The following is a 22942-nucleotide window of genomic DNA, read 5'->3' on the forward strand; positions in this document are numbered from 1 at the left end:
GTGTCTGAGGTCACCGTCTTACACACACACACACACACACACACACACACACACACACACACACACACACACACACACACACACACACACACACATAGCCTAAACAGACACATAATAGTCCCATAATATAAACCCACCCTAGATGGTTGGCTACAAATACCCTGCACACCGGTTTAACAGCAGCTCAGAGTTGCGACCGAGATCTTTGAGGACAGAACTCCACAGAGAAAACAAGAGATTTAAGGTGAGCAGGTGGTTTTCTTTCCTTTTCTTTTCCTAACAGTGAATCAGAGGTTGAGCAACTAACTGTTCCCTGTTGTACTCTGCTCAGATGTTTTGTTCCAGGTGGATGCTACCTTTCCTGGCTGTGTACCTGCTGCTGAAGGAAATATCTGCTGCTGTCTTGCCATTCAAATTCAAGGACAAAAGGGTAATAAGCCTTTTACTCTCATCACCCTTGTCACCTCTTTGGCAGGCCAAGCAAACAGCTGAATGCTTTTAATCCTGTGCCGTCTTTGAAGGATCTGGATTTTTTTTTTTTTTTTTTTGTCCTCAGGAAGTCAACTGGCTGGACCAAGAGGTCTTTTCTCACCTGTCTGATCGCACCGAAGCGGACGACCTCTCTGTGGGTGATGCCGGAGACATGGGCAGGGATGTGAACCATCGCCCCTCTCACTCAGAGACTTTCATCGCCCCAACAGAGCACCTTTCTGTCCAGCGCCAGTACCAGAACCAGAACCAGTTCAACCGCAAAGCCAGTGAAAAGAGGTGAGGACAAATGAGTTGACCTCAGACTTGTATGGGATCATTTTTACAGTCACATATTGTAACATAAATGGAGGGGGAAAAAAAATCTTGAAGGAATAACTGTAGCAAGCTCAAATAACTTTATGTCGGCTATCCGACCTGATATTATGGTGATAATTAATATTAGATGTTATATATCACCATGTAATGTAATTTTTTAACAACAAATGTGTCAAAATTCATAAATATCAAGTAAAAAGTGAGACAATCTAGCAAGAAAAGTGAATGTTTGTTCATACTTTTGAAGGTTTTGTAGTTCTTTTGAGTAAAATAGGTGTTAACGTCAGCAGCAGGACTGGAAAGATAAACTACAGAATGAACGACTGTAATCTAATCACATCTCCTGTCCATCTCAGACGTTACACGCCTGTTGAATTGAGCTCGTTTTTTTCTCTTTTTCCTGCGTCTGCAGGAGGAAAGTCGCTCCTCTGGATTCCATCGGCAGCTTTCAAATGTCCAGTTCCCGAAACCGAAAGGTGAGAAATAACAGGAAGATTTCACTGGTCACTAACATGGAGAGAAGGTGGATTTATTCTCAAATGAAGGACTCTTATATCGCTCGCTTCCCGAGCGAGTGACCTGCAGCATAATGCCATTTTTACAGCGTTAATACATACAGAACACGTATAGGCCCGAAGCAGTGAAGGCACAAGTGTCACAGCTTTAATGATCAATTTAAATTTGTGTTTAAATTTTACAATTTAAATAGCAGACTTGCATTTTTCTTTCGTCATTGACTTTTATTTCCTGTCAATTAAATTTAAAAAAAACAAAAACATCATTGCATTGCATGGCTTGACCATAGCATGACACCAGGAGTCATTTCTGGTGACTAGAACACAACAGAGGTCATTAAGGATTCATAAAGACTTTGTTCGCGTCCGCCATGAAAACCGAGCATTTCCATTTGTTCTGCAGGATCAGCCGGACGTCTCCAGGGAAAATTACAGGAACTAAAAAAGAGAAACTCCAACAACTGCACTCCCCTGTATTTGTTTAAAAATGTGTTAACTTCGTTTGTCTTGATATTTATTCATCAGCTCCGATTTAACGAGTGAGATGTCTGTCAACCATCGCCCTCTAGTGGTGAAAGACAAACATGACAAACACTTTGCAGTGTGCTGCCAACATTTAATAAAATCTGACAAATATTGGTTTCAAGTCTTCTTTATTTTAAAAGGGTCTTTTCAATAAGAAATAATTCAAAATGCAACTTTTAAGTTCCCAAAGACTTTTTTTTTGTTTTATTTTTCAAGCTACAATTAAAGAAAACAATATCAGACTGCAGAAAATATAGAATTTGCTTGGGTATTATCTCTCTTCACTTTCACATATGTACAGTTGTCAAAGAACAGGATATGTACACAGAATTGAAGTTGTACAGAGAGTGCAACTGCTACTGGAGACTTACCAACACTCTCCCACCGACGAAAGAAAAAGCACATGGTAAAACCAAATAACAAACGAATGCCAACAACCTACGCAGCCTCAACTTATTGTCTGTACACTACAACTTTTGTTCTCAATGTCAGACAGTCTCATGTCCTTTCTCTGATGCGGGCGCATCTCTAATCCCGCCTTTCAGAAAGCTAAGAAATAAACAATGACATGAAATACAAAAGAAAAAAAAAGAAAAGAAAAATGAAAACCAAGATATTTTACAACCATTCAAAAACAAGCCTAAGCGCCTTTTTACCGTAAAGCACTGTAACCATTCGTCTTACAGCAACATTACCCCCATTGTATAAGATGTCTTGAATACAACAAAAAAAAAAAAAAAAAAAAAACACAAAACAAAAACATCAAAATTTTACTTTCAATGTAAATGTTGTTCATGGTAAATGGCTATCAATGATTGATTAACGAGCCCGACAGCGAGAAACATTAAGCATTGGATGGTGAATGTACAGTCGAGTACAGATTGAACCACCTGTAGCTCATCACATTGCCCAACTCCACCCACCTACGCGGCGGAGACGGTGCTTCCAAAGTTCACGGCTGAAAGAATTGTGTGTGTGTGTGTGTGCAACTTGAAACTACTCGGATGCATTTGCAGATGCAAACTAATAAATCCTAGCTGATTCTAGGAATTAATTTTTTTTTTTTAATTTTTTTTAAATAACAAAATCGTGTTTGTCGCAGGAGGGAGATCTCCACAATTTTAAGCTCAGTGATCACCACTGACAACCAAAAACAAACTGCCAGAATACGTTCCAAAATAAAACGAGCTGCCCGTCGAGCATCATGACGTACTTCTAAACAAATAACAGGAGTGACACGTTCCACCTCTTAAGCTATACAATATATAAGTTAGACTTTAGTCAACGTGGAAATCTTGCATTGATTTAAAGTTGAGAAGAAATGGCTATCAAAACTGAGATTCGTACTCTTTCCTTTGTCACTGATTTGTCGACGTCCTCAAGAAATAATTTACAAGTCAAAATGCACCTTCAGTGAATGCATCAACAGCACAGTAAAGCCAATTAATGTAGGAATATATTTATGACACATAAATGAGTCTCAGCCGTCACTGTCGCCTTCTGTCCAGTTCTTCACAGTAGCCAAAGGAGGAAGAAATAATACCAAAAAAAATAAAAATAAAAAAAAAGACGTGAGGGATAAATAAGAATGGTTGTGATTGTCAAAAAAGAAATCCTACAAACTGACAATACAGTTGCCGTCCAGTTGATAATTTAGGCTGTTTTGGCTGTAGGCATCAAAGAAAGTAAATGTCAGGACAGCAGAGAAAAAAAAAAAAAAAAAAATCTGGGTGAATATTCCTTGTCACTTCTAAGTGTCTTTTTTGTGGCCTGACCGCCGCACGTCCCTGCACTTGTGGCAGTAAAAGATGTCGGGAACGTTTGACTTCTTGATCTTTGCGCACGACAAGTGCACCCATATGCCGCACTGGTTGCACTCGATCATCGGCCGCCCCGCGAACGGCTTCCCACAGTAACAGGTGATCAAGTCCCACGAATCGTCCCCTGTGTTGACAAAGAAGTGAGAGTTAGAGGACGTTACAGCCGATAAACACACGTCAGTCGGTGCATTGAAGAAAAAAAAAACGCAGTTACGCATTAAACGTGTACATGTTAGAAAGCGCGACGTCATACCTGACTCCACCATGATGTCTTCGTCGGCGATCCAGGTCTCGCCCTCACTCGAGCTCATCTCCGCTTCCCTTAAGGATTCGTCGGTCTGCATCTTCCCCAAGCCCTGCATGCTGGAGGTGGAGCCCCCGTGCGCCGTCAGCTCCTCCCTGCCGGCTCGCGCCTCCGTGTGTGTACTCCGCGCCTCAGAGTCTGTCTCGCTTTGAGCGGCCGAGCTCTTGAGCTTCTTCGCTTTCGGCTGTTTGGAGTTTTTGCTGCGCTTGATGCGGGCCCTTTTCTCGCCCTCGCTGCTGCCGCTGTCCGCTGCCGCCATGGCAGAACCCAGCGACAGCTTTTTCAGCTTCTTGTCCTTCTTGCGCTCGACCTTCGTGCTGGCCTGGCTATCGTACAGCGAGTCTTTGAGGCGCATCTTGTCCAGCAGAGTGCTGTCCGAGTGCATGCGACGAATGTTTTTGCCCTTGTTTGCTCGGGCTTTGCGGACGAACGTGTGGATGGTGTGGATGTCGGAGCTCCCGTCGGCCCAAGTGGAGCTGCTGCCTCCGCCGCCTCCGTCTGCCGACAGCCCCGAGCTGTGTGCGGAGCTGGATGATGTCGGGGACCATGAACTTTCCTGCAAGATAAAACCGTATTTTCACAACTTGAGCAACGCGGGCAATAAACAGTAATAGCGCATTCTCTCATATCAACCATGAGATTAAAAGCAGCTTACCTCTTTTGGACTGGGGATATAACCTGCATAAGCCAGGACGAAGCTGCAGAACTTGTTGAAGTCCTCTACGGTCCTCTTTTTCCTCTCTGGGGGCTACAGGAAACATGTGTTTTAGTTCAATAGGGTGAAGCTCATCTAAACGAGCCGACGACATCACCAAACAATTGGATATTCAAAGCAACACAAAGTGCTCACCAGAGGTTCCGTCTTGCACGTCAATAGTGAATCTGGTGGAGAAGAAACACAACAACACACGTGATCAGTCTCGATTGGACGATTACATTATCACAATCAAATCAGTGTAACTGCGTACTTTTACACAGGTACGGTCCTTCAGTAGTGCAAATTCATGGTACTTCCACTTTACTTGAGTATTGTTATTTTACACAACTTAATACTTTCACTGCTGCACTTTTTCCTCCATTACATTTATCCGACAGCTTCAGTTACTAGTTTCATTGAAAATTAGTTTTTACAACTGACATATCTCAAAATCGGTTGATTTTTGAATTTGAAAGTCTCCGCTAAACTAAACACTTAAATGTTCTTTTGCGGATTACAAAAACTTTTTTTTTTTTTTTTACTTTTTCAGCATAAACAACCACCAAACATTTAAAAATCCTCTCGGATCGGCAGGGAAAATAACAGCGTCACAAAGCCGTTTCACTGTGTTTTTCTTAGCTTGTTGACTTTCTGGATGTACATAAACAGAACATAAACAGTACACACACACAGATGAGCTAGATAAACTAACCATCAACACATAAAGCGACAAAAACATGACACGTGTTGGGGAAAAGAGCATTTTGATGCACAAGGTGTACTTCAGATACTTTTAAATGCATTTTGCTGATAATTACTTTGCATACTTTTACTTAAGGTTTTAAAAGAAAGAGTTTTTTTTTTTTTTTTTCTTGCAGCAGAGCACCACAGACTAACAACACCCCCCGTGCAAGAAACCCAACGGATTTACTAACACGGCTCTGGGTCGATAATTTAATCTGGATTATTAGTGATGAGCATGTTGAGCTGATTCAAGAGCAAGTGTTAGTTGAGGTACGTTAATTTATCCAACTGGGTTTTATTATTATTATTTTTGGGACCGATGACGGCGGTTGTCCGCGTCCCACGGCAAACCGCAACCGGTGTGTGCCCCCCCCCCCCTTAACCCCCCCCCTGAACACCGAGTGAAGTTTTTGCACTCATTCTCGATATCTAGGCATCAACCACGCAGGAATGCACAACAGTTTATAACCCGAAAAAAACAACAAAAAAAGTTGTAGTAGTTGTTGTGAAAGCCTGGTTTGGCGGAGCTCCCCCCGTGCTAACGTTTAGCTCCCGTTCAACAACACGTTCTGCAGTTAAAGCAGCGCTAACGGAACAGATACGATTTGAATCCGAGAGTTTATTCGCAGCTTTCCGACTCGAAAGCCGGTTGTAAAAAAAAACAAAACAAAAACTCCCGGACTCGAGTCCGACTCTCCGAGAAAAGTTAAACTTTTTTTTTAAAAATCGGCGGTTAAATCCACGCTAAATTCGCCTCGAAATGGAAGTGGGAGGCTCGTTAGCCGAATTAGCTCCAGCGTTAGCACGTCCTTACAGTTAATCGGGCGTGTCGTTGTTTTTGTCCGTATTTTAAAAACGACGTTTTGCAGCCGACAGTCGAACTAATTCGTCTTAAATAAATGACGAGTTACAGATTTGTTTCTTTTGCACGACGCGTTTTGGTTTTGTTTTTAGTTGTTGTTGTTTTTTTTTTAGGAAGCGTCCCGATACCCACGGCTACCACTTAGCTTCGAAGCTACAGCGGTTCGGCGCGTTAACTTGGACCCTCCCGGAGAAACACGTTCACATCCGCCGATAAAACACCAGAAACACGGCCGGAGCTCCACTTTAACGCGACTTTCGCGACAGTTTAACGAGATATTAATAACAGCAATTTAGCAATTTAACCCCCCTCCCTCCTCCTCCTCCTCCTCCACTACAAAAAAAAAAAAAAACACGCAGGGGCTACAACGTTAGCGGGTAACCCGCACATCGGAGCTCCAACGCCCGCAAAACGACAGTTAGCATCCCCCCCCTCCCCCGGTCTGTCCGGAGACACACGCCGACAACCAAACCCCCCCCCCCCGGACTGAAACGTTTACCTTGGTGTTCCGACATTACGTCGAGCATTGTCGCCTCACCGACGACGACGGGCCTCGATGGAAGAAGAAGAAGAAGAAGAAGAAGAAGAAGCGGGCAAGGCGAGCTAGCCGGAGTGGCGGCCGTCGCTCTGTGCCTCTCTTCTCCTCCTTCCCCCCCCTCCCCTCCTCCTCCTCCCCCGGCGTGGCTGCGACTCACCGCCGGGCAACTTTTAGCAACAAGGACAAGAAGCCGCGGGGTGTTTTGGTCGGTGGTGGCGGTGGTGGTAGGAGGAGGAGGAGGGGGGGAGGACTCTCGAAGTTGTAGCCGCACAGCCTCGATTGTTTTGGGGGTGGAGGAGGGTGGTGGTGGTGGTGGTGGTGCTCCGTAACCGAGGCTCCGAACTCTTCTTGTTGCCCCGCTACGGAGCTATGGAAGCCCGGTAAATACGAATTCCTCTGCCGCTTGAAGCTCCTTTCTTTTTTTTCTCTCTCTCTTTTTTTTTCTCTCTCTTTTTTTTTTTTTTACTCCGTCGATGCAATTATATAACCGTTGGTCCAGAAATATATATCCGAGAAAAAAAATGGAGGGAGGAGGGAAAAAAAACAACAACAACACTCTCCTCAAAACGAGCGCGCGGACGAAATGCGGTATCCGTTAATAGGAACTTGTTCTCGGGTGAAGTTTCTCCGAGTGTTCGCGGAACGACGGGAGTTTTTTTTTTTTTTTTTTTTTGAGGGGGGGGGGGGGGAGAGGGGAAGGGAGGGGGGGGGGGGGGGCTTTTTATACCGCACGGTCCTCTTCGTGCGCGGCAGAAGCCTCTTGAAGCTGCCAGCGAAGTGTTGCCTGCGGTGCATGCCGGGTAACGTAGTTTATGACGGTTGCCGTTCGCCCCCGACGACGACGGCGCCGAGTGACGGACGTGACGCACTACGTTTCCCTGCGATGACCCGCCAATTGCGGCGCCGGGGATTCTGGGATATGACGTTTTGTTTTGTTTTGGAGGGGGGGGGGGGGGGGAATCACTTCCAACGCTAGCTACGGAAACATGCTGGATTCGGACCGGTCAGAGACGGCGTTATTTCCTGTGTAAAATAACTTTCAACGACTTTAGGTGCTCGTCAATCTACGTTTTGAGAGAGTTTAGTCTTTCCCTTTCTAAACTGGTGTGATTTATTCTCATAGTTTTAAATAAGGGGGGTGTGTGAGTCAGAAGCATGCTAACTAGCTGAAAGCTACCTTGATTTTCCCACGGTTTACGTAGTACCATGCTGGCTGAACTACTGCAAGGCACTGAAACTGGAGGATTTCTGTTAATAAAAGGTAAAGGACCGTGCACGTGGCAGACGTTTACGTCTAAATTGCAAACAATAACATAACTGAAGTTGTGTAATTTCTTCCTTGCACTCAAGATTCTTGCAGTTATTCTGGTCGACGCCTCCTGAGGAGCTTCATCAAGGCTGCATTGAACAGGTAGGCGATTTAAAGAAACGGGGAGTTGTGTACTTTATAAAAGAATGATTAAAACAAAAATAAATAATAATAACAACCAACTGCTTGTACACGTGTTGTGACTTCAGGGAGGAACCTGTCCATGTCCTCGGTTTTGAGAACAGTGAGGAAGAGCTGAAAGATGAATTGAAAACCACTCAGAGGTAATTATATTAGTGTTAAAACAAAGAGGTTTTAAGTATCATTGCGTTAAAATACACAAAAGCGTATATAAGGCTAAATCTGCCCAAATTGCAAAACATTCTGTTGTGCAAAGAGCTCAATTTAAAAACAAGTTTAGTCCAGTTGAGTGTCCACAGTCTGCTATCACCTGGCAAGAATTACTTCCTGTATCGCTTGGATCAGCCTGCTGCTGACGGTGCTCTTTTAATATATCCAACATGTTGGGATGGGGGGGGCGCATTGTCCGTGATTGTTAGCAGCTCTGCCAGCATCCTGTCGTCAACCACCTCCTCCAGCGCGACACGCTTCAGGATCAACAACAGACAAATGGAGATTTCTGTTTCAGAGTACAAGAACGATTAATAGTTTTGTCACACACACACACACACACACACAAAAAAGATTATTTAACCTGTAATTAAACTGACCAATAATCATCTGTTTGTTTGTGTTCCTTAAGGCTACACTTTCACAATGCTTATTCAGACCCTCTCGGCTGGACTGATAACCCAGCGTTCACAGTTCAGCGGTTCTGTTTTGAAGAACTCGCACGTCTGGTCAGACAAACATCTCACCCCAAACCAGCCACGTTAGTAATCGACTCTCTGTCGTGGATACTAAGACACGTGGGTCCGCCTGCTGTCTGTCGGACTCTTCAGCAGCTTAAAAAGGGTGATGCGTTTTCTTCTTCTGTGTCAACGTGAGGAAAAGGCTTCAATGTACCACTTTAATGGTTTTTATCTTTATTTATATTTCACGATAAAATAAAATGTACATTAAAGCTTTTTCTGTGCGCACCTTTCATTATCAAACACACATTGTTGGTTGACTTATTTTAGTGTGAAGCGGATGCGTAAAACCGTGGCAGCACTGCCTGTGCTCAAGGATTATTTTCTGTGTTTTCATTAGGGGGAGCTGTGAGAGCTGTTATTGGTCTGCTCCATGCAGACGTGCATCAGAGGGGCACAGTGGGAAGTGTCTGCCACTTGGCCACTTCAGTCATCACCGTGGCACCTGGAATGAAGGGAGACGAAGCGGTGGCTAAAATAACGAGGCGCTCAAAATCGGGGAAAGTTACGCAAGATGTACGCGGCGTTTTCACCGGGACGACTCCCAACTTTTGTGTTCCAGCGCTGGTAGGCCTGATTGACAGTTCTGCTTTTTGTCCTTAGGGGGAAATATTCAGCATCAAAGAGGATCTTACAGTCACGGTACAGACCAAGGCCAGCCATCCTGGACACAAACAGACCGACCCCGAGGAACAGCAGGTGCAATAGAACGACACGACACGCAGATGAACAGAGGAAAGAGAGACAAACATGGCCGGGCTGAAAATGTTCCTCTTTGTGTTTCTGTAGACGGACCCAACAGCTAACTTGACCTTCAACCTCAGACTGTCTGTTACAGAGCGTGAAGCCAAGGAGAAACTCGCACTTCCCTTTGTCTTCAGCAAGGAGAAGTCAGAAACTCATATTTTCACTGTTTACATTCTAGATATATATATTTTCTTTTTCTTTTTTACAAACAACCTGAAAACACTTTCCCCTTTTCATGATACAGGAAAACTGCTCTGCTCCACTCAGGCCAGGGATCAGGACAAATTCTGTACGAGCCAGATGCCAACGACGACTTTGACCAGGAGGACCCTGACGATGACCTTGATGTGTAGGGTGAAGGCGAAGAAGATCAACGTTTCACTTCCTTTACATCATCTTATTGAACTTTGACGATGTAAAATAATGCCCAATATGTCTGTAAGATATCTATAAAAGGGTTTAATCCAAACGTTTTTCTTAATATTACTGATCACCTCATTTTTTTTTCTTACTGAATAAAGTTATGCTTTTATCTTACTTTTACTTTAAAGTACACTTTGCTTGGTCGTAAAATTGAATTTATATTGCACAATTTCATCCGTCGGACTCTTTACACAATGATTTATTGCAGCGGTCCAAACACACACAAAAAAAGGGGTCACAAACATGATTAAAGTGATAAGGAAAGCAATCCTTTTATGTTATACAAAACAATATTCACTCTTTCGTATTGTTTTTCCAACTCTTTTTGTAACACGAGCGTCTAAGAATCCCACAGCACAAATTAAACGATCTGAAGAGAGAAAAATGCAGCTTACAACAAAAACATAATCACTCTAAAGTCAATCTGGACCTTTTTATAGCGTGACAGGAAGTATCATGACCTCTTGAAATTAATTTATGAGTACAATTTTCACATAATGTGTCATTTTAATTTTGAATTATGTTGATTTCCTAATGGGTTTCTTCATCACTTCCGTACTGATTGTTCAATTAACGCCTTAGGTCTATTTGCACAAAATGATAATTAGTTCCCAGTGACACCATTTCATATTAGAAACATCAATGGCATTGTCAGGGGAGATTTATTAGTTTCCTAAAAGTTTGTAATGAATAATTAGGTGGAAGAAACTTTTTAGCATTAATTGGCAGTTGTAATGCCCACGTGTCTAAATAAAGCTGCCAAATACTGTCTTATATGTGGCAATTGGTTTGGTTTTGTCATCAGAAAACCCCACAGAATAGTAAGATAGATAATAAAAAAATAAAGTGCCTATAAAGAGTATTTAACTTCTCCCACGTTATATTGTTTTACAACGTTGAATCACGGTGGGATTATGGGGGTTTATTGACACCAATTAAAGCCACTGTCAACATCAGGGAAAAAAAAAAAAAAAACATTTACGTAACGTTAAACGTTAAATTTCTTACCAGAAGTCCTGTTTGCGTTAAACTGAACGAGAACCGGCAGCCAATTTAACTATATACAACCGATAATATATGTGTTTAATTTGAGCAGACTTTTATGGGGCCCCGTAGTTGCTGTTTGTTTCCTTTCCACGTGGACGTGCTGCGCGCGACCCCACAATTCCTTGCGGAAGTGACGGCAAAGCGGCGATGGCGGCTCGCAGTTTCATTCCGGATTTCCACTGGACTACAAACTGATTTTTAACCGGGCCGGTTCGACTTTTTTGGGGGGCAACTTTTGCACACAACCCCCTCCCTCCCCCCCTCTCTCTCTTCCCTTCCCCGGTCTCTCTTCGGACGTCCGAGTCGCGTCGAGCCCGGTGCCTGTGAGCTCGGCGGGGCCCCGGAGCCCTTCTCCTCGTTTGGGGGTGTTTTTTCTGTTTTGTCCAAGGTTCAAGGTGGTCACCCCGTCGAGCTAGCGGTTAGCTCGGCGGCTACGAGCTAACGGTAGTTAGCGCGCAACGAGCTGCGCGTTTCGGGTCCAACAACAACGGCGGCGGCTTTTTTTTTTTCTCCTTTTTTGTGTTATTATTTTTTTTTCTTTCGGAGACCGCGTCTGTCCGCCTTCCGCTGCGATGCGAATGCGCTCGATTTAACGCTAAATCGAGCCACAAGTGTGCAGAGCGAGGTCCTCACACACGGTTCGCGTGGCCTCCGGCTTCGGGTTTGAATCGCTAGTTTGGCGGCTGCGGCTAAAAAAAAAAAAAAAAAAAGACGGGTTTTTGTTTTTGTTTTTTTTTGGGGGGGGGACTCTCCACCTCCACCACCACCACCACCACCTCCTCCTCCATCTCCGTGTGTGTGACCTCCTTGCGGTGGCCGCGGGGGGTCTCTGCGTGCCCGTCAACATGCTGAAGACCCGGCAGTGTTTACTCGGCATCCGCACTTTCCTCGGCGTAACGTCCAGGATATGGGGCTTCATCATGTACATCCTCAGGAAGCACCTCCGGACGGTGAGGGGGACACGACAAACAACAACAAACAACAACAACAACAACAACAAAAAGTGATGTTTTGTGTCTGTGACAAGTGAACTTGAAGTCTCTTACGTTGCCATGACTCCCCATCTGCCTAAAATAATCTTTTTTGTTTTTAGATCACGTGGTTGGATTACCTGTGTTTCTCACCTGGGCTTTTTTTTTTATTTTATTTTTTTTATAATCTGTCTCATCACGTGCATGTTACAATAATTTTGCCAAATAATCTGTTAAAAAAAATATATAATCCCTCTGCCTGAGATGCCTCAACCTTCCCACTCAACAACACATCAACGTGTAATGTAATGCTTCATCATCCACAACATCTTTGCAAACTGTAAACGCGTCTGCAACGAAAGAAGTTCGCAAATAATACCCCAAATTGTACAACTGCCAATTAACCTTTTTTTTATTATTATTTTTATTCACCATTTTGTCTATAAAATATAAGAAAGTAGTGTAGTTCTTTTTTAAAATCTGCCAAATAGGTCATTTTGCTGAACAGTCGAGGATCTAAACGGACACCGAAGTCTCAAGAAAACTTAAATTCAATCAATGACGCTATTAAATCATAGAATAATTGGCATGTTGTTGCAGATTGTGTTTTCTTTCAGGCCTCAAAATAACACATCTAGCTGTCTTTTTGTGTGATAAGATTGCGTGAATGAACGGCTCATCAGGTGGAAACCTCCTACATTTAAGGAGAAAGGCTTAACACAAGCCTGCAAGTCACCTCACAAATGCCCCCCCCCCCCTCCCCACGGTAAACATGGCATTTAAAGGTGGCCGAAGCCCCCCACACCTCCCCCCGCTTGTAACTTAGACATACACGCAGGTGTTTGTGGAGTCGTTAATAGACGTGCGTATGTGGTGTAATACGAGTGGACTTAGACTCTAGCTCCGAATCAGACCAACAAAGCTTGGACGAGCGCCCCGGTGTGCTGTAATCGTCTTGCTGTTTCGAGGTTTGTCTGCAGTTTATTGTGCGGCAGCAACACTTGCGGGTTGTCAGCGGGCCCTGAGAGTGAGTCGTTCAGTCCACGTTATGGCTGAAGTGAGAGGGATTATGTCAACACAAGAGAGTGCACTGTTCTCTTTCTCTCTCCCTCTGTTTCTCTCATTCTCACTCGCAGTTTAGCTCTCTTGTTTACTGTCTGTGATGCACTGGGACAGAGTCATGATCCGCCGAGTGCTCGCGTTCCCACTCATTGAAATGTCCATTACCCGATGGACAAACATGACAGGTGTGTTGAGGATGATCAAAAATATTTCAAGTGAGGATTTGAAGTCCTAAAATCCGTTTTAGTACCTTTTTAAGGAAGTAATAGCTATACGTGCCGTGGCTTGATACAACTAATTTATGTTTATCATCATAACTCCTTTTTATAAATCTATTAATCCCCTTTGTAACTCTGGTCAAAATCCCGTGCACACTACTCTGTGTCAACAACTGCCGAGATGGTTGCTTATCAATCTCACTGCCATCAGTGGTACATGACGGCGCTGCTTGTTATCCTGCAAGATATATTAACAGTGTGAGGTCGAATGTGGTGAAACAGTCAGCTAGTCGACACAAAACTCCCAACTTTAAGAGCTTACGGGGGAACGGAAAGGATTAGTTGATTAATCAACATTAATCTGCAACAATTTTCTTTAGTTGTAATTTGTTTCAAACCAAAATGCCCAACATTTTCTGACGTAAGCTTCTCAGTTTGGGGAAATCTACTGGCTCTTAGAAGTTCTTTGTTTCTTGTTACAGTCAAAGTGATGTATTTGGGGTTTTGACTTTTGGTTGGCCAGCGTGGGTTGTGGATCACACAAGTATTTATCACACAAGTATTTATTTAATCAAGAAAGTAAAAGTGTTTGTTTGAGCTCTAGTATCTGATAGTTTATTTATAGGCATTCATTATGTTGTCCTGTTTACAGCTACCTGCTTATCTCCATTATGAACTAAGGATTTATGTTTTGGGTAATTGAAACATTAGTTGTAAAAACTCTGCGGGAGGCGTAGGACTCCGTCTCAGTTTGCATGTTAGGGGTCCAGATGGACGTACAGAGAGCCGAGTCGAGGGTGAGGTCCCCCCGTGGTGCCCAGCAGCTGCTGCCCCCCAATAGGCTTCCCCCGAGCTCCCTCTGCCAGGCAGCGCTGGGAGGGGACACAGAGGGAGGCCCCGTCCAAGGGTTAGGTACCAAGCAGCAGCCCAGGCTCTGTCAAAGTCACCCTGCAAGTCTCTCTTACTATGTGTGCCCCGTGCTCCGCTGACACCCGCTGACAGCTGGGGGGATAAAAATAGCCCCGTGAAGAAAAGTGCAGAGCCCCTGGGCGAGAGGATCCTCTGTAGTCACTCTGAGTGGAGTTAGAGAGGAAGAGCCGCAGGGCGGACACAACCAACTTCTTTTCATTATTTCAAAATTGGTTCCTCCTCTGTTCCCTTTTATTGATCTGGTTTCCGAACAATTCATCATCTTAAACAGCTGAAATATGAGTTTTTAATCAACACGTCGGGTTTTATAGAGCCTTCGTCGGGGTACTAGCCATCTTTCTGGCCCAAGTCATCCACGGCACAGTTAAGTTTTAGTCGTGATCCTTTTTAATGCCGAAACAAGATAACGGAAAGCAACTTTTCTTTGTGCCCCAAACCATTTCCAAAAACACTTATATAAAATCCCACAAAAAGCTTCTGACTTGGAAAAGAACAGAAGCACTCATAGAGGACAGAAGCAAATGAAGCCTCTCGTGTGCCCGGTGTCAAAAAAAAAATGCAGTTTGGATAGTTTAAAATCTTGTCACGGCACAGTTATCTCATTATGGCTCAGTGTTTTGCATTTACCTTGTTGTTTTACGAACGTCCCGATCTGTCGAGGTTTGCCTGACTGTTTCATTTGCATTTTTTCATTTGCAGATAATCCAGTATCAGACGGTGCGATACGACACTTTGCCCCTGTCGCCCATCTCCAGAAACAGACTCAGTGAGTACACAATGGTTTTCATGATGTGACCAGACAGGAACCTTGTGAGGACACGGGAGGGGATATTAGCATTGGAATCAAAACACATTTTAATGTAGCGTAAGAACAAGTTAAAGGAGTTTGTTGAGCACAAAAGAGAAGTAAACCTTTCTAGCACAGACACTCTTCAGAGTTCATGACCACCAGTTCAGACAGAGTTTATACCTATAATACTGTGTACTATGAGATAGCTCGGACTTCCTGTCAGAAACGGTCATATATGTGGCTTGACCTGAGGTTAAAGCTGTGTATGTTTATCAAGATGGATCAGATGTTACATGCACAGTTGTCTTGTATTTCCTTTCTTACTTGTGCCAGTAAACTTGTTGGACTACAATGTTGGCTGTTGTGTTCTCTCTGACTTTTTGCCAACAAAGAATAGTTTGCAAACAAGGTGTTTGGCTGCAGCATGGCTCCTCGACATATATTGAGACGTCATTACAATTGAAAGCCAATTATATTGTATGTATACGAAGGAGGACTTTGCTCAGAGTAAACCTGAATTTCCCCAAGATCAGCATCAGCCCTTTAAAATAAACCTCAGTGTTTAGCGCAGCTTTAAATGTGCAGAGAGAAACTTCAATAAAGCACACTAATAAATAATAAATTAAGTGTTCATTGCTAAAAATGCAGTATGAACACTGTCTAATGTAAACAATACCTGACGTTATAAGTTGCTTTGCACACCGAGCTTTTACTGAAAAAGAGGCAGCGTTCAGACTGAAGTGTTTCTCCAGAGCTCTCACCACAATGCTAAAATTAAAAGACTGCTTAATTAGGCTGGAGATGGTTAACCACCATGCTAAATAAACAGCTACTCCCCCCCCCGATCCCCCAAGAAACATCTACATAAGAATAATAGCAGCAGGTAAAGTCAGAGGCTACTTAAGATGATGGCATGTTTCCGACCCTAAAGTAAAGTGCGACAGGACCTGCTCATGGTGATGGAAGTGGAGAGGAAATGCAAATGTTCAAAGGCCACGCTTGCAATAGCGAGTCAAGTGGTTTGTGTGCGCCGAACGAACTTCCTCTCTGCTTTTATCAGCAGACAGCCCGACGTAGAGGAGGGATTGTGTTTCAGTTTTACTTTACCTGCCTGGCACTCGGTCCAGAAGCAGAAGCAACGGTGTGAAAGGTCTTCTTTAAACATTCGGCTTCACATTGCTCACAATCTGCTCAAAGTTCACGAACAGAAGTTTAAGAAGAGCTCTCAGTATTATGATGTCACTATCTGTAATCGGCTGAATGTTCCCGCAAGAGCGTAAAGTAGCTTCAATTAGCCCCAAGAGCTGGAAATGTATTAAAGCAACGCATCAATTATGGTATCCGTACAGAAAGAGATGAGATAAATTGACATATGGAGGAACCCGTGTGATGGAAAATGTAATTTACATCATTGTTTACAAATGACAATGTACCGTAATAGCCATTATTTTCTTGATCATAAACCCAACTGTGAGGTCCCATTTACGTCCGAGATCGTTCCTGTTGACTATCTCCTTACCGGCAGTGTGGACACTTTGCTGTTTCTTTATAATGCACCTCACTGCATTTATTTCCAATTTAAGAGCAAGAATTTTGGTATATCGCATTACACACAGTGGTCTCCCCTTGTATTTAATGTCAAAGAAAGTGAAAATGGCATTTAGTAGCCTCTTTAAGTGTGAAGAAGTCGTTTCTGCTCCGAAACAGCTGATGATTTGCACACGTGCTGCGAGAAAATCCTGCGCTCCAGAGCCTCTGCTTTCTTTGTGGCGTCTAGATGTCCTGACTAAATAAAAGGGCTTAAAATAGCAAATCCTGGTTTCAAGATAAAGTCAGGAGTTAGAGAGAAATCTGATGATTTAATTAGGTGTATGGTATAATAGTCAGGTCACTTCAGTGCATGCGAGTTCATGTTATGAATTCCCATGGAACCAAATATCTCTCAATGATTTGAGTATTGTGTTGTTTGTAAATGCACTGAACGAATGTCCGAATTGTCCCGTAAACCCCAGATGCAGTAAAGAGGAAGATTCTGGTTCTGGACCTGGATGAGACGCTGATCCACTCTCACCATGACGGGGTCCTCAGGCCCACAGTGAGACCGGGCACGCCGCCGGACTTCATCCTCAAAGTACGTCCACAGTCGGACACACGAGAGCGTCCGTGTCTAAATACCGTTTTGGTGTAAATGAGCTGCGTCCATCTGTTTCTTCTTCTCTCACGCAGGTCGTCATCGACAAGCACCCAGTCAGATTCTTCGTACATAAAAGGCCGCATGTTGACTTCTTTTTAGAAGTGGTGAGTGTCGGTCAAACGAGCTGCTGTGGTCAGTTTTACTGTCTGTGTGTGTTTCCATCTTAAATTAAAGCACACGAACATCGCTGCTCCGGTCAGGTCCATCTTTTCCATTCATCTCCGTTGCACTCTCACTCTAACGGATGTCATAAAACTGTATTTGTTCTGTATGGTGATTCTTACTGAGCACAGACTGTAACCGCTCTACTACTATTGTGTTTCCAATACACTGTGTGTGCGTACAGGTGAGCCAGTGGTATGAGCTGGTCGTTTTCACAGCCAGTATGGAAATCTATGGCTCGGCAGTGGCAGACAAGCTGGACAATAACAGGAACATCCTGAAACGCAGATACTACAGACAGGTACGTCGCTGCACTGTGTTTATAAAGCGTGCGTTAAAGCTAATATTAAGCCGGTGACGTCTCTGCGTTCCCGCTCTCCGCTTTGTCTGTGACTTTTTGTGGTTTTCTTTCTTTTGCCAGCACTGTACATTGGATCTAGGTAGTTATATTAAAGACCTGTCCGTAGTACACGATGACATGTCCAGTATTGTTATCCTGGACAACTCGCCTGGTGCTTATCGCAGCCATCCAGGTAAGACTTCTGCACATCACGCTAACCGTTGTGTTTTACACTCTCCTGTTCAGAGCGGTGAAGTTGTGACTCGTTTTCTGAGATTGTGTAACCACTGTGGCGACCACTTCAATTACAATAGTTGAGTTAACGATGTATAGTCTATTTTCAACGGTCCTTCTCATCTAAAGTGTTATTGTCCGATTTAAGTCACAACACAGTCCTGCAAATATTTCACAATAAAAGCCTTGGTAAGAAATAAAGCTACAAGGCTTTTAATTTGAAATATATCCATGAAAGCGTAATGTGGTAACCTCAACAGGGCAAACGGGAGCAGATCAAAACGAGGCTTTCAGTTGACTTTGTCATTCAATCCATACACCCTTGTGTCAACATGACAACTTCAACCATTCCCATTGTTTTTTTATTGGCTCTCTTACGTGACATACTTTAGAGATAATTGAATCTTCAAGCAATTAAAAAATGTAAATGAATTTCAACTTCATCAAGAAAACTGAACATTTTATTTATTCAAGTGGCGGAGCGTCGAGAAAATTCTCCACATACATTTAAAATATCCCAAATACTGTCTTTATTGTTGTTCATGTATTGTAATGTCGAGCTTCCACATCTCCACCTTGTAGTCACACATGACGGGAGGAAAAATGTGCAGAGAAACTTGAGACACCTTTTTTTTTTTGTATTTGTCAAACGCAGGTGTAACTTATCAGCTAACGAGCTGCTGATTGCGTCATTAGTGTTACTTCCACCTGCCAAGAACAAGAATCAAAAAGGGCCTAGCGAATATTATGGCCGTTTGGTTTATATGTTGTTGTTTTTTTATACTCCAGTTTCAGATCAAAACTATGAAGTTTAGAGTTAAAGCTTAAACCCATTCATATTGGTAACAGGTTTAAGTTTATTTTTGGCTGCTTGTATTCCAGTAACATTCATCCTCCTCGTGATGAGGCAGAAAAGAGTACAAATAACAGCAGTGGTTATTTTCCCAACAAGGCCTGTATTGTAAATGTTTTTTACAGTATGTTGAATGTGGAGCTCCTCGAACACTCGGTGACCTCCTTTTTAAAAACGGCAGCAGAAACGTCTCAACCATGTCCGTTTCACCGACGCGACTGAATGCCTGTTTTCTGCCCTCCAGACAATGCAATACCCATCAAGTCCTGGTTCAGCGACCCTAGTGACACAGCACTTCTTAACTTGCTGCCTATGCTGGATGCACTAAGGTAAAAGGCATTATGAAGTTGGCACAGATGCAAATAAACAATGTGAACACTTCCACTCGCGTCTTACCGTCTCCACCGTTTAAAGTCACATTCAAACTTCCTGAATTCAAATGATCTGTGGTCGTTTAAGAGGACGGCCACAGCAGACCAACATGATTTACGTTGTCGGTACATGTTATCACCTGTCCTGATCCTCATTCGGCTCCGTTTAAACGGAGTGCATGTAACACCTACGAATGACACGGTAATTTAAGGTTGTTGACGCGTACCCCGTCTGGCTCACATGTTGCAACCACAAAATACTTGAAGGCACTTTTAGGAAAACAAAATTCCGAACACTGTGCCTCCAGTCGCTCTAAGGAATAGTTAGATGTTTTTGTAAAGAAAAATATGCTTGTTTACTTTATTTCTAACAGTGAGAAGATCAAAATTGCTGCAGCTTTCACGTCTATTCAGAACAAGACTGGAAGCAGCTGCAAACAGCTGAACAGTTTGTAACCCGCATAATTTTGTGTACATATATTTTTGTTGAAGTAGGGGTTAAGCAAAAGAGACGCAAAATGTTTAATAGTGAGCTTTTGAAGTATAAAAAGGTTTAGCCTTTAACTTGTGGGAGAGCTAGAATCGTTGTTCCACCTCCCAGAAGTGGGACTGATCTAAATCTTCTCATCTGGCGCTCTGCAATGAACTAAGCATATTTCCCATCGTGTTTAATATACCTTTAAAAATATGATATTATTACTATTTGATTTGTTGTTATAGTTTTATGTTACTCTAGGTTAACCCACATAATTATGTTGCATGGGCAGTAATGGAGCCCATGTGTCCGGGACAAGAAGGAAGGAAGGAATAGGTTGGATCACAATTTGGTAAAAAAAACAGTGGAAAACAATGTTCTTGTTTAATGAAAGACAGGTGGGATACTTTCTGTAAGATCATCAGGGAGAAGCTCAGGAGGATGTATATTTAAACCTGTATTTGGATATTGATAAATAATGGAGGCCAGAACAGACCATTGCCTTTTTTTTTTTTTTTTTTTATACAATGTTTGAGTTGATAGAAAACTACAAATCTGCTATCCTTAACAAGAAGCTGCAATCTACTGGAATAGCTCACACAGCTTCTTTAAATGTCTGAGACGGTCGAGTCCAACTGTCCATCTCGCTCCTTCTCGCAGGTTCACTGCTGATGTCCGCTCCGTCCTCAGTCGAAACCTCCACCAGCACCGGCTCTGGTGATCGGCTGACAGCAGAGGGGCGGGGCTTGTTGACCGGCCTCTTCCTCTCCGCCGGCCTCCATCCTGCCCTCCAGTCCCACGCAGACGACCCACCAGCCCTCTCTGAGCCTCTCAGACGTGTCCTGAGGAGACGAGGGTTGGGGCGAGCGTCTAACACGGGGATGAACAGTACGGGATCACCCAGAACCCACAAACTACTGGGGAGGGAGGGGGGAGCCAGCTTTTTTTTTTTTTTTTTTTTTTTTTTTTTCTCGTTTTTTCCTTCTCGATTCTTTATTTGTATTTTTTTTTTTTTTCCAAAACAAACGGAGCCTCTCTGCCTTATCGCTCCTGATACTGACTGTGCGTATGGAGGTGAGCTTGTGTACGTGAGTCGGAGTATGCTTGCTGAGTTCGTTAGTCCTTTTTAAACTTTTTTGACGATTGGGAGAGAGGGGGGGGAGTGAAAGAGGAGGATCAGCTAAGCAACACAGACAATTCTACATTATTATTTCTTCTTCTTCTTCTTCTTCTTCTTCTTCTTCTTGTTCTTATTCTTCGCCATCATCACCGGACATTAGACGTCAGCAGACAACTCGACAATTTGCCGTCTTAACCTCTTGGAACAACGGAGTTGGAGAAAATAGAAAACTGCGTCGTCTAGATCAACTTCATACCCCAGCGGTGATTCATTGATTCCTGAGGTACTTTGTATTTTTATTTTTTTTCCTCCCCCAGCAAGAACGGATCAATTTAAATGATGTAATTGATGGACCTTGGCTTGCAACGTACCATCCACAGGCATTTTTCTGGACAAATAGCCTTGCAGTCAGGTTTTTTTTTCCCCCCTGCCATAACCATCACTGTTTGCCCAAAGCTCCTCATGGGACTCAAGACTCGACTTCAAATTGTGAGAAAAGAAAAAACCCGAATGGCTTGTAAAGATATGTGGACTGCCGTGCCGCCTTTCCATATCTGATTGTTTCTCTGTCACCATAATATATGATAATATGACTTCTGCATACCATGACATTTTGCTCTCCCCCTTTTTGCCATTTGATGCCATCCTGATTTCATCTAATAGGAATTGCACTTCTCTTTTTTTTTTCCCCTTCTGTTTTTGTTGCAGTTGTTTTTTTTGTATTTGATTCAAACTTGCAGCCTTCCCCGTTCTGTTTTTACCCAACCTCCCCGCCCCCCCCCCCCCCCCAACCTCCTTACTGTATGGGTTCAACTATTAAACCCTCCATCTTTAAATGCCTTCTGAACAATGTCGGTCTTGTCAAGGCTCACAGCGGCTTCTTATTGGCTCTGTCTCCAGGTCTGTGTTACTAATAAAACACTTGTCAGTATCGACCAGTTACTATTCAGCTTGTTTTTATTTTAATGCCAATAATTCTGCAGCCTTTTTGTTTTCCCTCCCCTCATGTTTGACACTTAACATTTTGTCTTAACTTCACTGTGATGAAGAACTGAAGGTCTGTTTCTATGCGAGGCACCCTTTGGCTTAATAACCTGCTGCCACCATGTGGTGTAACGGGAAACTATCAGTTTACTCCCCTTTTCTTTCTTCGTGAGTCAAAACTATCTCTAATTCAGGTAAGCCTTTTCTGAGCTAGAATAACCTTTTGCACACCAAAGCTACAGATTACAGGTTGTTTTTTTGTGTCATTGATGTTGTAACCTTCAGATCCAGACAAAGCCAAACGACACCAAATGTACTTGTAGTTGTACTATGAGGCACTTTTCAGCACTGCTGCATATCTTGGCATGTTTTTTTTTGAATGCGTGAGCAATATCTAAATTTTGTTTACATACTTTTAGTCGACAAAACAACCTCGCATCAAGATCCAATTATTAATCATACATGATCTTCAGCAGTGGTTGTCAGGAAATTGTGTATTTTTATATTCACCATTTTCTGAACGTTTTTAGCAGAGCTACAAACTTTCAAAAAATGATTTCCTGACCGGTAAATGTTGTGGACTTGCACCGTGATGGTCCCGTATACAAAAAAAACATACCGGCACGTCTCGGCGTTCACTGTTGGCGCACATCTCTGCATGTCGTTTTTATGTTGGAGCAGTTTTTCAACAATTCAATTTTAGACATTAGATTTTAGAGGCAGCTGTGTCGTGTTTAGCCAGGAGCAAACTGCAATTTATAGAATTACCTAGTGGTTCCCAGCACGCCTCTGGTGATGCTGTTGTTTGAACTAAAAGACTACTCAGGCTTTCACTCCCACCTTCCTTGTGAAATCTCCCTCCCCTGTGTTGTCTTTGTCAGCAGTTCCTCAGAAAAAATGACTCCCGGGGAAGACTGTTTCCTACACCTCGCTGTTGAAATCTATTATGCTGCAAGATAATGGTATGAGGAACACAATCTCCTCTAAACGGGAATGTTGCATGCTGGGAATCCCACAAACTTGTTGTC

At 43.2% G+C, this 22942-nt stretch overlaps 3 protein-coding genes across 4 annotated transcripts; 2 read left to right on the plus strand and 1 right to left on the minus strand.

The window, feature by feature from the left end:
- Window positions 1–1958: 1958 nt before the first annotated feature.
- Window positions 1959–7499, minus strand: phf23b (PHD finger protein 23b). Its single transcript, XM_069722883.1, has 5 exons — window positions 6774–7499; window positions 4822–4853; window positions 4627–4719; window positions 3921–4527; window positions 1959–3791 (listed from the first exon to the last, which is right to left on the minus strand). Exons 1-5 carry the CDS (start codon window positions 6799–6801, stop codon window positions 3598–3600), a joined length of 954 nt encoding a protein of 317 aa, XP_069578984.1. The 5' UTR covers window positions 6802–7499; the 3' UTR covers window positions 1959–3597.
- Window positions 7500–7552: 53 nt separating this feature from the next.
- elp5 (elongator acetyltransferase complex subunit 5) lies at window positions 7553–10277 on the plus strand. The gene is made up of 8 exons (XM_069722884.1): window positions 7553–8073; window positions 8163–8223; window positions 8331–8405; window positions 8885–9096; window positions 9334–9509; window positions 9597–9692; window positions 9783–9883; window positions 9985–10277. The coding sequence occupies exons 1-8, from the start codon at window positions 8019–8021 to the stop codon at window positions 10091–10093; spliced, it is 885 nt and encodes a 294-aa protein (XP_069578985.1). The 5' UTR covers window positions 7553–8018; the 3' UTR covers window positions 10094–10277.
- Window positions 10278–11810: 1533 nt separating this feature from the next.
- LOC138635431 (CTD nuclear envelope phosphatase 1A) lies at window positions 11811–21865 on the plus strand. Of its 2 annotated transcripts, none has more exons than XM_069722894.1 (8): window positions 11811–12160; window positions 15091–15157; window positions 17194–17312; window positions 17408–17479; window positions 17722–17838; window positions 17959–18070; window positions 19209–19293; window positions 19710–20461. In XM_069722894.1, exons 1-8 carry the CDS (start codon window positions 12056–12058, stop codon window positions 19789–19791), a joined length of 759 nt encoding a protein of 252 aa, XP_069578995.1. In that variant the 5' UTR covers window positions 11811–12055; the 3' UTR covers window positions 19792–20461. The 2 variants fall into 2 exon arrangements, with proteins under 2 accessions (XP_069578995.1, XP_069578994.1); XM_069722893.1 differs by lacking the exon at window positions 19710–20461 and adding an exon at window positions 20471–21865 and having other exon boundaries at window positions 11975–12160.
- The last annotated feature ends 1077 nt before the right edge of the window (window positions 21866–22942 follow it).

This window comes from Brachyistius frenatus, unplaced genomic scaffold (genome assembly GCF_029030835.1).
Source record: "Brachyistius frenatus isolate BFR_SWC_R1_liver_20210118 unplaced genomic scaffold, ASM2903083v1 Contig_308, whole genome shotgun sequence".
Lineage (NCBI taxonomy): Eukaryota > Metazoa > Chordata > Actinopteri > Embiotocidae > Brachyistius > Brachyistius frenatus.

Excerpts from the sequence above, each read along its gene's own strand:
- LOC138635431 (XM_069722894.1), top strand. The coding sequence starts at position 12,056 with ATGCTGAAGACCCGGCAGTGTTTACTCGGCATCCGCACTTTCCTCGGC. Across the intron at positions 15,158-17,193 it reads CATCTCCAGAAACAGACTCA|ATGCAGTAAAGAGGAAGATT; the intron begins GTGAGTACACAA and ends CGTAAACCCCAG. Across the intron at positions 18,071-19,208 it reads TGCTTATCGCAGCCATCCAG|ACAATGCAATACCCATCAAG; the intron begins GTAAGACTTCTG and ends TCTGCCCTCCAG.
- elp5 (XM_069722884.1), top strand. The coding sequence starts at position 8,019 with ATGCTGGCTGAACTACTGCAAGGCACTGAAACTGGAGGATTTCTGTTA. Across the intron at positions 8,406-8,884 it reads GAATTGAAAACCACTCAGAG|GCTACACTTTCACAATGCTT; the intron begins GTAATTATATTA and ends GTGTTCCTTAAG. Across the intron at positions 9,693-9,782 it reads CCGACCCCGAGGAACAGCAG|ACGGACCCAACAGCTAACTT; the intron begins GTGCAATAGAAC and ends GTGTTTCTGTAG.
- phf23b (XM_069722883.1), bottom strand. The coding sequence starts at position 6,801 with ATGCTCGACGTAATGTCGGAACACCAAG. Across the intron at positions 4,854-6,773 it reads CGTAATGTCGGAACACCAAG|ATTCACTATTGACGTGCAAG; the intron begins GTAAACGTTTCA and ends CTTCTCCACCAG. Across the intron at positions 4,528-4,626 it reads ATATCCCCAGTCCAAAAGAG|GAAAGTTCATGGTCCCCGAC; the intron begins GTAAGCTGCTTT and ends TTTATCTTGCAG.